The sequence below is a fragment of the Tachysurus vachellii genome, chromosome 26 (assembly GCF_030014155.1).
Source record: "Tachysurus vachellii isolate PV-2020 chromosome 26, HZAU_Pvac_v1, whole genome shotgun sequence".
NCBI classification, from domain to species: domain Eukaryota; kingdom Metazoa; phylum Chordata; class Actinopteri; order Siluriformes; family Bagridae; genus Tachysurus; species Tachysurus vachellii.
The window spans coordinates 8,607,860-8,622,306 of record NC_083485.1 but is presented as its reverse complement, the minus strand read 5'-3'; the positions used below and the strand labels follow the sequence as shown (position 1 = coordinate 8,622,306).

The 14,447-nt window shown below is 37.5% G+C and overlaps 1 protein-coding gene across 1 annotated transcript; it reads left to right on the top strand.

Annotated features, from left to right (window-relative positions):
- Positions 1 to 775: 775 nt before the first annotated feature.
- kank1b (KN motif and ankyrin repeat domains 1b) lies at positions 776 to 14,010 on the top strand. The gene is made up of 11 exons (XM_060863741.1): positions 776 to 785; positions 6,539 to 8,962; positions 9,134 to 9,211; positions 9,684 to 9,777; positions 10,154 to 10,297; positions 10,422 to 10,509; positions 12,505 to 12,724; positions 13,154 to 13,296; positions 13,371 to 13,571; positions 13,659 to 13,757; positions 13,878 to 14,010. The coding sequence occupies exons 1-11, from the start codon at positions 776 to 778 to the stop codon at positions 13,887 to 13,889; spliced, it is 3,513 nt and encodes a 1,170-aa protein (XP_060719724.1). The 3' UTR covers positions 13,890 to 14,010.
- The last annotated feature ends 437 nt before the right edge of the window (positions 14,011 to 14,447 follow it).

Below are 14,447 nucleotides of genomic sequence, written 5' to 3'. Positions count from 1 at the left end.
TTGGAATGAATTTGGAGTTGGTACTACACTGCAGTAACAGCATTCGGCAGACACCCTTATCCAGAGACATTTATATTTATCTCATGTATACAACTGAGGGTCTCGCAACCTTCCGATCAGTTGTCCAGTGCCTTAACCACCGAACTAGGTGGTTAAGGCACTGTATCAAATTGGACACCACCTTGTCCACGCAAATAGCTTGTTTTCTTGAGTGATGTAAAGTACCTTATGTTTACTACATGTCCAGTGCTAAGTAATGCTCTAGTTCTTAAGGGTAATTTCAACTGACTGGCAAGAACCTGCATTAGTGCATTTAAAATGCATGGAGTGGCTATTTATCCCAACAATGTCTTGGCTTTTCCCTGTGAATGACGACATTTCATATATACCTTTGCACTGGCTATAACGCGGAAAAACGCAGAGTACCTGTGCGTCATGACGTAACCGGAATCTCACTTGCGCGCGTACACATCCACTATCAACACGCGCTAAATATCACTGAACGAGTTAGAGAACGAATTAGAGCAATGACGCATTATGGTTTTTAGAAGGACTTTTTGAGGAGTGCTGAAAAGGTACGAGGTTTTATCTTTATGGGATTTATCCAAAATGTAAGATAATATGTGTACACATTTAAATCAATTTTTAATATTTATATATCATATATTCTTTTGTGGATTTTTTAGTGGGATCTAATAATAAAACAAACAAAATGATCAGGAACGCTGGTGCCTTGACCACAGTCAGTTTTTCTCCCAACTGATGTATGCGTAAAATGTATGCTGGTAAGTTTTACATGAAATATGTCTGTTTCTCTTACCTTTAAAAAAGCTATCTATATATTACTGTTTCCAGTGCATTTTGCCTTTACAAGACCAAGACAATTTTAGGTCCAATAGAGTTAATTTATATTATTTTATATGACTTTTCTGTTTTCCCCTTAAGATTGCAGAAGTTCCTGCATTATATTCCTATCATGTGGCGTAACACTGTATGAATGTAAAGGCAGTTTCAGTGGTAGCTCAGGGATTAAATATATTGGAGCTATTTTGAGGGTCATGGGTTCAAATCACACATCAAGCTGTCACTGCTGGTGCCTTAAGCAAGGTCTTTAACTGCAGCCCTCAACTGCAATGTTGGGAAAAATCATATAAATTTACACTGCTTTGGAAAAGGGCATATGCTAAATGCAATAAATATAAAAATTTTCAGTGGAAGCAAAGAAAAAAGACAATTGTGAAGTCAAACTCATTGCCCATATTGTTCAGTACTGTGAAATAATTTTATTGAGTACGCCAAAACAAATATTATTCATACAGGAACAGTGATCAAGACTAATTTATGAACTTGTGTGGGGTGACTCTTCCTATGCTTAGACATTCAGCTGACACAATGGTAATTACAAAGATGGTTTCTGGTTTCCATTTTTTCTGCAGAGACCGCAGGATGGTGTATGTGTTGGGGATAGGGTGGGGTATGTGCCTGCTTCATCTGAAAAACACTACCATGAGTTCCAAACAACCAATTCCTTAAGCTTTTTTTGGCATCTGTAAATTCTCTGTTGCAACTATAACCTAGCCACAGCCACATTTTTCCTTTATTTAAAATCAAATCATTTATACAGGAAAAAAATTAAATAAATATACAGTTGTGTTCAAAATTATTCAACACCCACTGAAATTGATTGTTTTGGTCGGTTTGACATTGATTATGATCATTCAGTCATCCTGCTTACAATTAAATCAAAGAGGCACATGTAGGTCAGACAAATATAACATAACATTTATAATGAAATAACCACAAATGTCTTTTCTGAGCTCACATCATTATCAGTTTTATTCAACCCCCAAGTGACATTCAATCTTAGTACTTAGTACAACATCCTTTTACAGTTATAACAGCTTTTAAACGTGAAGCATAGCTTGACACAAGTGTCTTGCAGCGATCTACGGGTATTTTCGCCCATTCATCATGGGCAAAAGCCTCCAGTTCAGTCACATTCTTAGGCTTGCACACTGCAACTGCTTTCTTTAAGTCCCACCAGAGGTTCTCAATCGGATTTAAGTCTGGTGACTGCGATGGCCACTTCAAAATGTTCCAGCCTTTAATCTGCAACCATGCTCTAGTGGACTTGGAGGTATGCTTGGGATCATTGTCCTGTTGAAAGGTCCAACGTCTTCCAAGCCTCAGGTTTGTGACGGACTGCATCACATTGTCATCCAATATCTTCTGGTACTGAAGAGAATTCATGGTACCTTGCACACGCTGAAGCTTCCCAGTACCTGCAGAAGCAAAACAGCCCCAAAGCATGATTGACCCCCCGCCATGCTTCACAGTAGGCAAGGTGTTCTTTTCTTGTTCTTCCTCCTCCAAACATAGCGTTGATCCATGGGCCCAAACAGTTCTAATTTTGTTTCATCAGTCCACAGAACACTATCCCAAAACTTCTGTGGTTTGTCCACATGACTTTTGGCATACTGCAGTCGACTCTTCTTATTCTTTGGGGACAGCAAGGGGGTGCGCCTGGGAGTTCTGGCATGGAGGCCTTCATTACGCAGGGTGCGCCGTATTGTCTGAGCAGAAACTTCAGTACCCACATCTGACAAATCTTTTCTCAGTTCCTCAGCAGTCACACGGGGACTTTTCTCCACTCTACGCTTCAGGTAGCGCACAGCAGTCGAAGTCAGCATCTTCTTTCTGCCACGACCAGGTAGCGTTTCAACAGTGCCCTTTGCCTTGAATTTGCGAATGATGCTTCCTATGGTGTCTCTTGGTATGTTTAACATCTTTGCAATCTTCTTATAGCCATTGCCCTTCCTGTGAAGAGTAATCACCTGTTCTCTTGTCTTCCTGGACCATTCTCTTGACCTCACCATGTTTGTAACCACACCAGTAAATGTCTAGAAGGAGCTGAGTATCACAGTCATTTTAAAGCTGCCTAATTGGTGCTTATTAGGCTTTATTGCTGCTCCCTGATATCCACAGGTGTTTTCAATACCTGATTGAAAACACTTCATTGAACCTCTGTTCTTCAGAGTGGTAGTCTTTAAGGGGTTGAATAATTATGTCAATGAAGAATTCACAAAAGAAACATTTACTACTGTATTACAAAACTAATTGATGTCATTTTAGTTGCATATGGTTCTTTAAGAAGTCCTTGTAGGATTTCATTCTGAATACAATTACAAATGTACACTAAATTCCCTAAAACCATTTACAGCATTGGGGGTTGAATAATTTTGAACACAACTGTATATATATATATATATATATATATATATATATATATATATATATATATATATATATATATATATATATATATATATATATATACATATATATATATATACATATGCGCTCATGTTGTCCTGTGGAAGGCATGTAGCACTTTCTTCCATGTGTATTACACTGGCCACTGACATAAAATTGGGAGCATGATATTTTGTATGAGAGATTTTGTTTTGACTAACAACCTTTCAATGCCAATTTTTACCAGTAGGTGGAAGCAATGGAGTAGGTATCATTTAATAAACTAGAAATGCAACAGCTGCAGTTCATCAGTGGTTAACCATTTTACTGTGGAAGTTATATACACAAACTAGTCTTTTCTATGATTAAATTTCTGTTTAAAATGTGACTCTAATGTTCACTAAACACTAACAGATGAAGGTATAGGTGCATGGGTCTAGTAATTAAAGAATGACCAAAACCTGCTCAAATAGAAAAGGTAAGGAAGATCAAGAAAAGAATAATAGCAGTACATTAAAAACATTCTATAAAAATGACAAAATGTTTGTTTTGTTTACATTACTTTTGAAATGATTGCATGACTACAATAAATATACATGAGTCAGGAGAGAAAAAAGTCTCTTAAACCATGATGTGAAGCTGCACACAACCATAACATTATACATAATATGGCATATCAAATGTAGGCTTGTAGGCTGTAGCGTCAATGAAACCACAGGTTATTGAATAAACCACAGTCAATAAGTTACCATAATTTTGGTGTGGAAAACATACTCTGGGCAGGAAATGCTGGATCCAATTCCTTTCTCTTTTGGCTGGCCTTGGTCATTGGTATCTGCTGTGCAATTTCTTTCTCCAGCAGCATGGATCAGTATTGTGGAGCTTGCTGTGGCTTAGGGTTGGTCCTGGGTGTGGCACTGTGGTGCCAGTGGACCAAGTTTTCTGTGCCAGCCTGAGGTCTGGTGACATATTGTTCCAGTACCACTCATTCAACCACTACCTCTGGCTTCTACAAGTGACAAGGACCTTCTTAGTGAAGGTCTTCACTGGTTGACCGACTGGCTGTGTAGGCCACCAGTTAATCTTAAGAACTGTGCTGTAAAAGGAGATAATGACAATGTTGCTGCTGTAGATTGATCTGTGAATGGATATTGGGTACTTCATTGGTTTTAGTTTGACCAAGAGTATATAGTATATAGGGAGAATTTGCAAAATGTGTAACATTTTTCAAAGATAAAAACGTTTATTCCTATAGGACTCAAGTTATTATGTAAGGCATAACAGAGTGGTACAATCATCAAACAAAACATAACAAAAAAGAAAACAAGGAAAATAATTCCTGCTCTAATATTTGCATACCTTTAGTACTTACAGTAGTACCCCCTTTAGCAACAATGATAGCATGCAGTCTTTTGTAATTATTGTGCATGAGGTCCTTAATTCAATCAGGGTTGTTTAGGTGATTTCAGTTATCATTAGGTTTTAAAAAGGACTCAAACAACTGTGATAATTAATGACTTCACATGACCACTATCCTAAAATAAGAAAAAAATATTTTGCATTATCAGTCATATTTTCCAAATAATGTCAATGTTTAACAATTTCTTTCAGAGTATGCAAACATTTGAGCACAACTGTATATAAGCATTTACTTCTGCTCATTATAATAATTATTATATTATTATAAGCTGCAAGTAGCAAATTCCACATTTGTTCATTTTTTTTAAAACAAACATTTAATTTGGAAATTCTTTAGATAGTTTAGTCTGCTTTTTTTTTGGCATATCAGTGGTTTATATCTTACGACCCTCTTGTGAGCATTTTTTATTTTGTTTTTTCTACTAAAAAATATTTATTTGTTAAGGTTAAGACACAAATTTCAAACTATCCAATTTACATTGGGAATTCCAAAACTGATTATAAATAAAAAGGGCTTTGCTTCCAATGCAATATACTACACACAGTATAGACAGAAATACACTAAATTTAAAGAGATTTCAAGAGCTTTATTTATTATGTTCATTGATTAGCATCACTGCAGTATATAGGGGAAAAAGAAATACAATATATGGTAAATAAAATGTTCAAGACACATAATACAGGTATTTAAGGAACAAATAAGCATAAAATGAGCAAGAAATAAATAGCAGCATATGAAATATGTTGTAAAAAACATCAGCTATGATTTGCAGACAAAACAGACATATACATAAACGGTAAGGTGAATAAAAATGCATAATTGCATAAAAGCAAACTGTCTTTAAAATCATAGTTGTCTTGACTACAGAATGAACAATTTAAAGCTGCAGAAATAAATTTTGTCTCATTGTGTTTACATTCGAGGTTATGGAGAGTTTGTCCAGTTTAGTTATTTACTTAGAGATGATGAAAGAGACAGAAGGAGTGGAATAGGTGGTTAGAGGAGGAGAGCAATATTGTATGAGGGAGGAGAGTATAAGATCCTAGAGAATTGAAGGGTGAAAGTAGAGACCTAGAGAGCAGTCACTGGTTTAAGAAATGATTTATCTCTGGAATGCACTAATTGACTACATTATTTGACAGGTGAGCAAAACCTATTTATTATATAAACAAAATATGCAATAATCATTCTGCATATTTATTTACATTTATTTGTTGCTGAAGTTTGTAAAATGTTTTTATTTAAATGACAAAAAAAAATTAATGCAGCCTAATATATCGGCTATAGAAACAGATTAAAGTTTGCTGGCGTTTTTCTATTTCACCATTGTCTTTGTATGCCAAATAAAATGTACAGTGTCTCCAGAATGTAGTCACCCTCTAGTGATTATTTCTCTTTTTGTTGTTGCAATTTAAATTTATTAGAAAGGAATTTTTCAAGTCCATAATGACATCAAAATTTCCAGTTTCTCACACCCAGAGTATGAAGTTTCCACCTTTGTCCTGGGTGGTAGGAATGGTGTTACCAGATGACTTCTAGGAATAGTCACAGTCACAGGAGTGTATATTAACCTTTGTTAGCAGTAGCCTTCTTCTGGTCACTCTCCCACTGAGGTAAAATCTGTAAAGATCTGATGATATTTCTTGATCAACAAGAATGATAATTTGGTTTGTAGTGAGCATATGTACTCTAGGTGGAGATTTGACTTTGCAAGAAGTGACCAGCAGAGATAAGCTTTAGATGGAACCCAATCTAAAAAAAAAATCTTTTTTTTAGCTGTATAGCAATATTAATAGCCAGCATATTTTTGTTAAACTCTTGACTATATGATATGATGACTTGTTTTTTTTCCCCATTGTTGTACAGATGGTGCTGAAACCTCCCAGAATTTGTCCATTTGCTTTTATACGCCTTGCACCAATCACATTGAAGTAGATTTTAAATACGTGGACGGCATCAAATATATTAGCATCATTCAGCAGCTGGGTTTTAACAGACGGCCCAGGGCCAAACCACTCACTGAACTGCAAAGTGGGATTGACCCTTTGCACTGGGCCTCCCCTGGGTTATCTGTAAGCAGCAATGAAACTAGGAACTCCTCTATCACCTCCTCTTCCTCCTCCTCGTCTTCTGTTAACAGAAGAAAACCTCCTCTTCCTCCCTCCCTTTCCTCATCTAAATCCACTAGTGAAAGTTCTTCACATAAAGAAGCCCTACATGTTTGCCAGAATAGCTCAGATGGGAAGACTCGCCGATCCACTACTTCTAAACAAAATCCTTTAGTGGAAAGGGCTTTGGTGGAGACACAAAAGTGTTTAGAGCAAGAGAAGGGTTCTTCTCAGACAATGACTTCAGAGGCATACCCATGGTGTAGGCTAGCTAGTTTTGCTGGCCTAGGCTCAAGTAATATTCTGCCACTTCAAACCAGTTGGAATGCTCTTAATCACACACAGTCCCAGGAAAACCATAAAGGGTCTAAACTAACAGATCTTGATCAGTCTTCCTCAGGAAGCAGCTCTTCAAGAACCAGCCCAATGAGCTCTGGCAGGACCAATCCAGTGACTACTGTTAGTCCGCTGGACCTTAAATTGGTCAGGGATCAAATGGTGGTGGCTCTAGAAAGGCTGAAAGAGATGGAAGAACAAGTAAAGGTCATACCTGTATTGCAAGTTAAGATCTCTGTCTTGAAGGAAGAAAGGAAACAGCTTAGAGCATTGGTAAAAAACCTAGAGAGTCAAAATTTAGGTTGTAATCCAGATCCAAATTTGCAAGGTGTATTCAGGAAAAGAGCATATAGCACAGGCAGTACTGTGTATTATTCCAAGCCAGAAAATGATGATGAGGGCCAGAAGGAGCCTGCTAAAATAGTTGACAGTTGGGAATGCAATACATTTAAACAACAAAAGGCTGAAATGCATATGACTATCAGTGATCAGGAGAATATGGTTGAGGAATTTGTGCATTCAGGAAGTTGTTGTAGGGATGTTGCTACAGAAAACAAACTCAATGTACGGTCAGTAGGAGTTGGTGTTACTGAGTCCATGTTGGGGGTGGTGTCAGACACTATGTTGGAGTTTGAGATACAACAACAAACAATTCAAGTTTTGAAGGACAAGATGCAAACATTGGAGCTTAAAGAGGCAATGCTTAAAGCAGAATTGTGCAGGCTAAAGAGTGAGATTCCAGAAGCTGGGGCTACCAAGAATTCTAGTTTACAACCAGAGATGCAAAGCATTGCAACTCAGACAGGAATGCTGATAAGGACAATTGGCATTGGAAATCATGTTGAACTTGTACATGCTGCTGTTGGAGAAGGGGCTGTGCAAACTCTTAACACTGTAGGAGTGACCTGCCAGCCAGAGACAAGTGATGTGGCCTCTGGCCTAGACACACCCATTGAAATGTGGGAGATACAGAAGAAGGTGGAAAAGAGGGCTCAGTGTGTAGGAACAGAATATGTGCCAACTTGCAGTCAAGGTGTTGGGACATTTGTTAGTGTTTGTGATGTTGGTATTATGACAATAGTGTCGATGGAGACTCTGATGAAAATGAAGTCATCTAGTAGAACAGTAGGCTGTGGTGATTGCACTATAGATGTGAATGTCAACATGGTTAAGCCTTTGATTTCCCAGGGTAATGTCACTGAACCTGTCAGAGGTATAGATGTTGGTGTAATGACTCCACAAACCATGTCCCAATACACCAACACTGAGGTCCATACAGTTTCCTGCTGTACTAGCACTTCACCAGTTAAATCAAGCACCATCCGAAGAAATATGCATACACAGGCGAGGCATACCAACACTGCCCAAATAACCACTCGAACCCTTGCAATTGGTGATGGTAAAGTTGTTGATCAACAAGTGGGTCGAAAAATGTGTTCCATTGGAGTGGGAACTCCTGTATACCTGAAGGGAAGAGCAGTCACCCCTAGCACCCACAAAGTGATGACTCGAGATACTGGTGTTGGATTGGCTAACATTAATGAGAATTTCTTGGTTGGGCTCCGGACACGGAACATGGCATGTGGTCCATCCCGCTTACCAGATCCTAACAAGACCCGAAGTATTGGGGTCGAGGTGGGTGATGGGAGAATACGGGATGTGGATGGGCATATGTGGATGCCTGTACACCTTCTACATCCACAGACAGAACCTGGCCTAGATCATTACATAGACCGTATGCAAAAACTGCTAAAAGAGCAACAGAGTCTACTAACTAGCAGCCATTTTAAACAGAAGGATGAGGTTGCTCTTCAACCACAGCCCTTCCTGGACACACAGCATGGAGGTAATGCATTTGATTTTCACATTTTTTTATTGGAGACCTGCAGACAGTTTCTAAAACATTTATAATTTTGGTGCAAAATTCTGTTCAATTCAATTCTATTCATTTTTATGTAGGATGTCATTGATGATATTATGTGCAATATCACATAAACTTTCTTTCTAACATTCCCAGTACCTGGGCATGACCCTTCTTCAAAAGCCAATGATAGCATGCAGCTTAAATCAAAGAATTTAATGGGACATTTCAATGGTAAGCATTTTGTGCATTCAAGTAAAACTTTCCAGTATTTGTTAGAAGAAGATTTAGACCCCATTATTTCCTTTCTAAAAAGTGGAATGCAGACAGGAGATAGAAATAGCTCTCTCTGGTTTGCCTCTTGGCTGGATGAGCCCTACACTTAGAATATCTTGGATACCATTGTGGTTTGGAAAACTTTCATAGCCCAGTGGTATGTGGCACACAGAGAACATAAATACAATCTATTTTGTGTGTAGCTGCTCTGTGCATGGTGAAGAAAAGAAAAGGAACACACAAATCTAAAATCCTCATCATTTTAAAAAGGCCTTAAACAGGTGCTACTGCAGTGAAAATGATCAGTCTGCTCTGTTTATATTTGTTAATAAATGGTTTAGAGAGCATGTATGTAACGAAACTGAAGCTGATTACCATTGAACTTGAATTTGTAATGTGGGTTTCCTTTCTTCTCTTTGTTGTCTTCAAGATGATAATGGCACCAGCAGATCCATTATTACAAAAAAGGACATATCTCTGAGATGTGCAGAAAACAGGAAGACCCTCAAACCTCTTTCTGCAGGGTGAGGATGAGGCAGTTTTTTCAACATCTCTTCAAAAATTGCACAAATAGGTAGCTGGGTGTATTGAGTTAACGGTATTGCATGTTTTTTTTAGCCCATTGCTACATTAATTATTTTTGTTAGAATTAATTATTAATATTAATTCTTATTTGTATTTTGCTTTATAATCACATTTGCAAAGTATTTGCATACCCATATCATTTACAGCTCATTAATACGTCCAAGAACACTCTTGAATCACAGCTTTCTTCCTGTGAGCTTAATTTTCAGCTCCTTTTCACTTTTTTTAGCTAATGACTTGAAAGGAACATGACATCTAGGTATTCAGGTATGAATCGCAGACTTCTGAACACTGATTTAGTTCTTTATGTCTAAGTTGTAGGTTTGAGTGTCTATCAATTACTGAAGAATCCTTCTCTGAATGGACTGATTCTGAAGTGGAGAGGAGGAAAAGAATAAAGCAGATAGAGGAGGGCCACAAGACCAGTACAAAATCTTCTAAAATGGAGAGAAGACAAGGGTTGGTTGATAAGAAAATACATTTCCATACACACAATTTCCCCCTTGAATATTCTTTGCTGGTTTAAAATTTTGTATTATGCTTCGATGTTAGCACTAAGTATGAATTGTTTCATATTTTTTAGTTATGAGATGAGCGACCAGGTGATTTCTGCATGTCACAAATTAAAAGCCCACCTAAATGACACCAAAGTTTTATCTAACCGAGAACTGGTAAGTCCCCATAACCTGAAGCATATTTGTAGATTGTAAGCAGTGTTTCTTCCCTGCTTGGGCTTTAAGCTGTTATCATCATAAAAAAAAATTACAGTATTGTGAATTCTTGTGAAATTCTTCTGCAGTCTGTGAAATGTGGAATCCTTGCACTTTGAACCATACCTCTAACATTACTGTGCCTTGCCTAGGGATACATTTTAAATGATAATTAATTTCTATCAAATAGAATTTCTTGTGAACTTCTCATTGTTAACTTTCATTTAATCTAGACTTAATTGCCTGACAAGATTCTCAATATTGCAACTGAGATACAAGTATCATTTTAAAGATATTAAGTCTAACAAGTGGATAATAAGGATAAAAAGAGGTAGGATAATACTCATTTTTTATTTATATGCAAATATGTTTAAAGGTAAAATCTAGAAAATATGAATACTGGGGGCTGTAATCAGGAAAACAAATATTATAGTATTCTTGATTTTGCTTTATAGAGGAGAATACATTTGAGCTATTGAAGCCACTTTTACTGGCTGCTAATGGATCAGCTAAACTTTAGATAAAAAACTGTTTGATTAGAACAGTGGTTCCTAAACAGGAACAGATTTATGTACGTACTTTAAAAGCTGAAATTTGTGCTTTAAAAGCTGAAAATAAATTTATTTGAAAGAAAAATAGAGGGAGTTATGGGTGTGTTTGTGGTGACCATTTCTAGATGACTATAAATTGTAAAACTGCACTTTTCTGTCTGACATAAACTAAGTATAAACTATTTTCTCTTGGGTTTCACATTACCATGCTGTCACATGTAACCTGCAATTACCTACTGGTAAGCAGTTTTTAGCTTAGATTGTAGGACTGGGTCAAACTGAAAATATGAGAAATCTAACCTTAATTAAATACAGTACATGTATTCTAAGAAAACAAAATGTAAAATGGATCATGATCATATTGAACACACACACAGTGGGTCCAAAAGAAGCAAAATGCTTCTTAATTTTCAATATAAATTATATTATTGACTAGTGTGAAAAGCAGAAACCTTTTTTTGTGTTTTTTTGAACTAATGATATTTTTGGGCAGTGGTGGTTCAACTGGTTAAGGCTCTTGGTTGTTGATCGGAGGATCGGGGTTCAAGGCCCAGCACAGCCAAACTGCCACTGCTGGGCCCTTGAGCAAGGCCCTCAACCCTCCCTGCTCCAGGGGTGCTGTATCATAGCTGCCCCTGCACTCTTACCCCAACCTCCTCAGTTGGGGTATGTGAAGAAAAGTATTCCATTGTGCTGTAATGTATATGTGGTGGTAATAAAGGCTTCTATGCCCTCGATCTATTTAGCACTTGGAGTTGGCATTACATTATATATCCATTTTATATAAAATCAATCGGGGATGTCATCTGAACACTTGCTTTAATAGAATGAGGCATATATACTGATCAGCCATAAAATTAAGACCACTGACAGGTGAAGTGAATAACATTTGATTATCTTTTTAGCATTTGAGCAGTCTTGATGTGCTGGAAATGATGTGTTGGAAGCCAGAAATTTAGGAAAGTGTAAGGATCTGAGCAACTTCAACAATACCCAAATTGTGCTGATGACTAGATAAATGACTAAACAGAGCATCTCCAAAATGGCATTGTGGGATGTTCCCAGTAAGTGGTACAACTCATAAACATAGAAACAGAATAAAAAAGTTAATGTTGGCTATGATAGAAAGGTGTCAGAACACACAATGCATTGAGGCTTCCTATGTATGAGGCTACATTGTCACATACCTGTGCCCCAAGCTAATACTTGTCCACATCTGAAAGTGCCTACATTGAAAATTGTTGCAGACCAAATTCTGCCCATTATGACAATGATATTCCATAATGGCACTGGCCTCTTTTAGCCTGCCACACAGAAAAACTGTTCAGGAACATGAAAAACATGACAAGAAGAGTTCCAGGTATTGAATAATCTCTCTAATTTCTCTGATTTCATGCCTTTAAAGCGTTCCTGTCTGAACATAATCCAGCAAGACTGGTTCTGTGCGTCCAGTCAGAAGAAAGCATGTCCAGATGCAGTTGATGGTTTTCTGAGCATGTGTCGTCATGTATCACCTGCTGTTCTTACTCAGGTGGCTAACATGGCTGACCAGAATGGCAACACAGCACTGCATTACAGCGTGTCCCATTCTAACTTCAGGGTGGTGCAGAAACTACTGGATGCAGGTATACATTTTTACTCTTTTTATCAAAGAGTCTGAGTAATTAATTTGTTGCCTGTCTCAGAAAATGTTAACATCATATGTTGTCAAACAACCTCAAGTTAAATGAGCCAGCTTTGTTATTATTACATTTGTTATATGGTTTATTACATTTATTATTATGGAAGAAACTAAAAAAGTGCTCAAAAAAAAATATTTGTTCATTAGGATGAATCAGGGTTTTATTATCTTCCCCAAAGGCAAGTGGACTTGCAGAAACATTAAAAACGTTACCTTTTAAAGCAATATTCCTTTGTCCCCTTGCCATAACATGGAGTGTTAAGAGTTTTTCCTTTACTATATTAACAATCTTAGCAATAGTGCTGCTTGCTTATTATATTAGTATTATTTCCTTGTTATTAATGCAAGCTGGTGTGTGTGTCTGGATGTACAGGAGTATGTAATGTAAATCAGCAGAATAAGGCTGGATACACTCCCATCATGTTGGCTGCTTTGGCTGCTGTGGAAACCAAGGAGGACATGAGCGTGGTAGAGGGACTCTTCAGGAAGGGAGACGTCAATGCCAAAGCCATTCAGGTTTTGTGTCTGTCTCTGTGTAGTGTAAATATGTGTCTTGTATATATTTGTGTACTATTGTTCTCATATTGTAGGCTGGTCAGACTGCTCTCATGCTGGCTGTCAGTCATGGACGCATGGACATGGTGAAAATTCTCCTAGCTACGGGGTCAAAGGTCAATATTCAGGATGATGAGGGCTCTACCGCACTCATGTGTGCCAGTGAGCATGGTCATGTTGATATTGTTCGTCTACTACTGGCTCAGCCAGGCTGTGATGCCACTCTGAGTGACAATGTAAGCAGTCTATATGATTTCAAGCAACACATTTTTTTTACATCATTGTCAAATTCTTTGATGTGTGTATCTTTGTGTTTCTGGTAGGATGACAGCACTGCAATGTCCATAGCCTTGGATGCTGGCCACAATGACATTGCCATGCTCATGTATGCGCATATAAACTATGGAATGGGCCAGCCATTGGTAGGATCATTCATATTTTGTGACTATTGACTGTGATACTGCTGCATGGAATACAGTGAGGACTGTAACATTAGTTATAAGATGAAAATGTATTTAACCTTTATATCTTTGTGTTTGCAGGCTATTTCTTGAAGCTGGACACTTCACCAACTACAGGCCTTTTTCATTGATTTGTTTAACTTATTTCCAATTACTGCATGCCTGGTCCTTTTAAATCTTCATAGGTCGCTACCTTAAATCTTGTCTTGACACTCTCATGAGATTTGTGCAAAAGCAAGGCCTAGATGACAGTATTTACATATATCCTAATGATCCAGTAGTGGTGGCTTAATAGTTATCACATTTGCCTAGCACTTTTGGGGTTGGGGTTTAACCCCGTGCTTCAGGGGTTTTCTGCAGGTGCCCTGGGTCCTCTGTAATAGGCAATAGGTTCCAAGTGAACCTGTTTAGGATAAGCTCTGTATAAAATCAATATATGGATGGATGATCCAATAATAATCATCTGACTATAAGCTCAGTTGAAATATTGGGCATTATATTGTATTTGCAAATCAAACATTTCTGTATTTTTATCAAACACAACTAGTTGCATAATTGCATAACATGCATGAAGGACAGATATAAGGACATCAAACCTATAATAAATCTACAGTGAATGATTTACTGAATCATTTAATTATTCTTATTTTA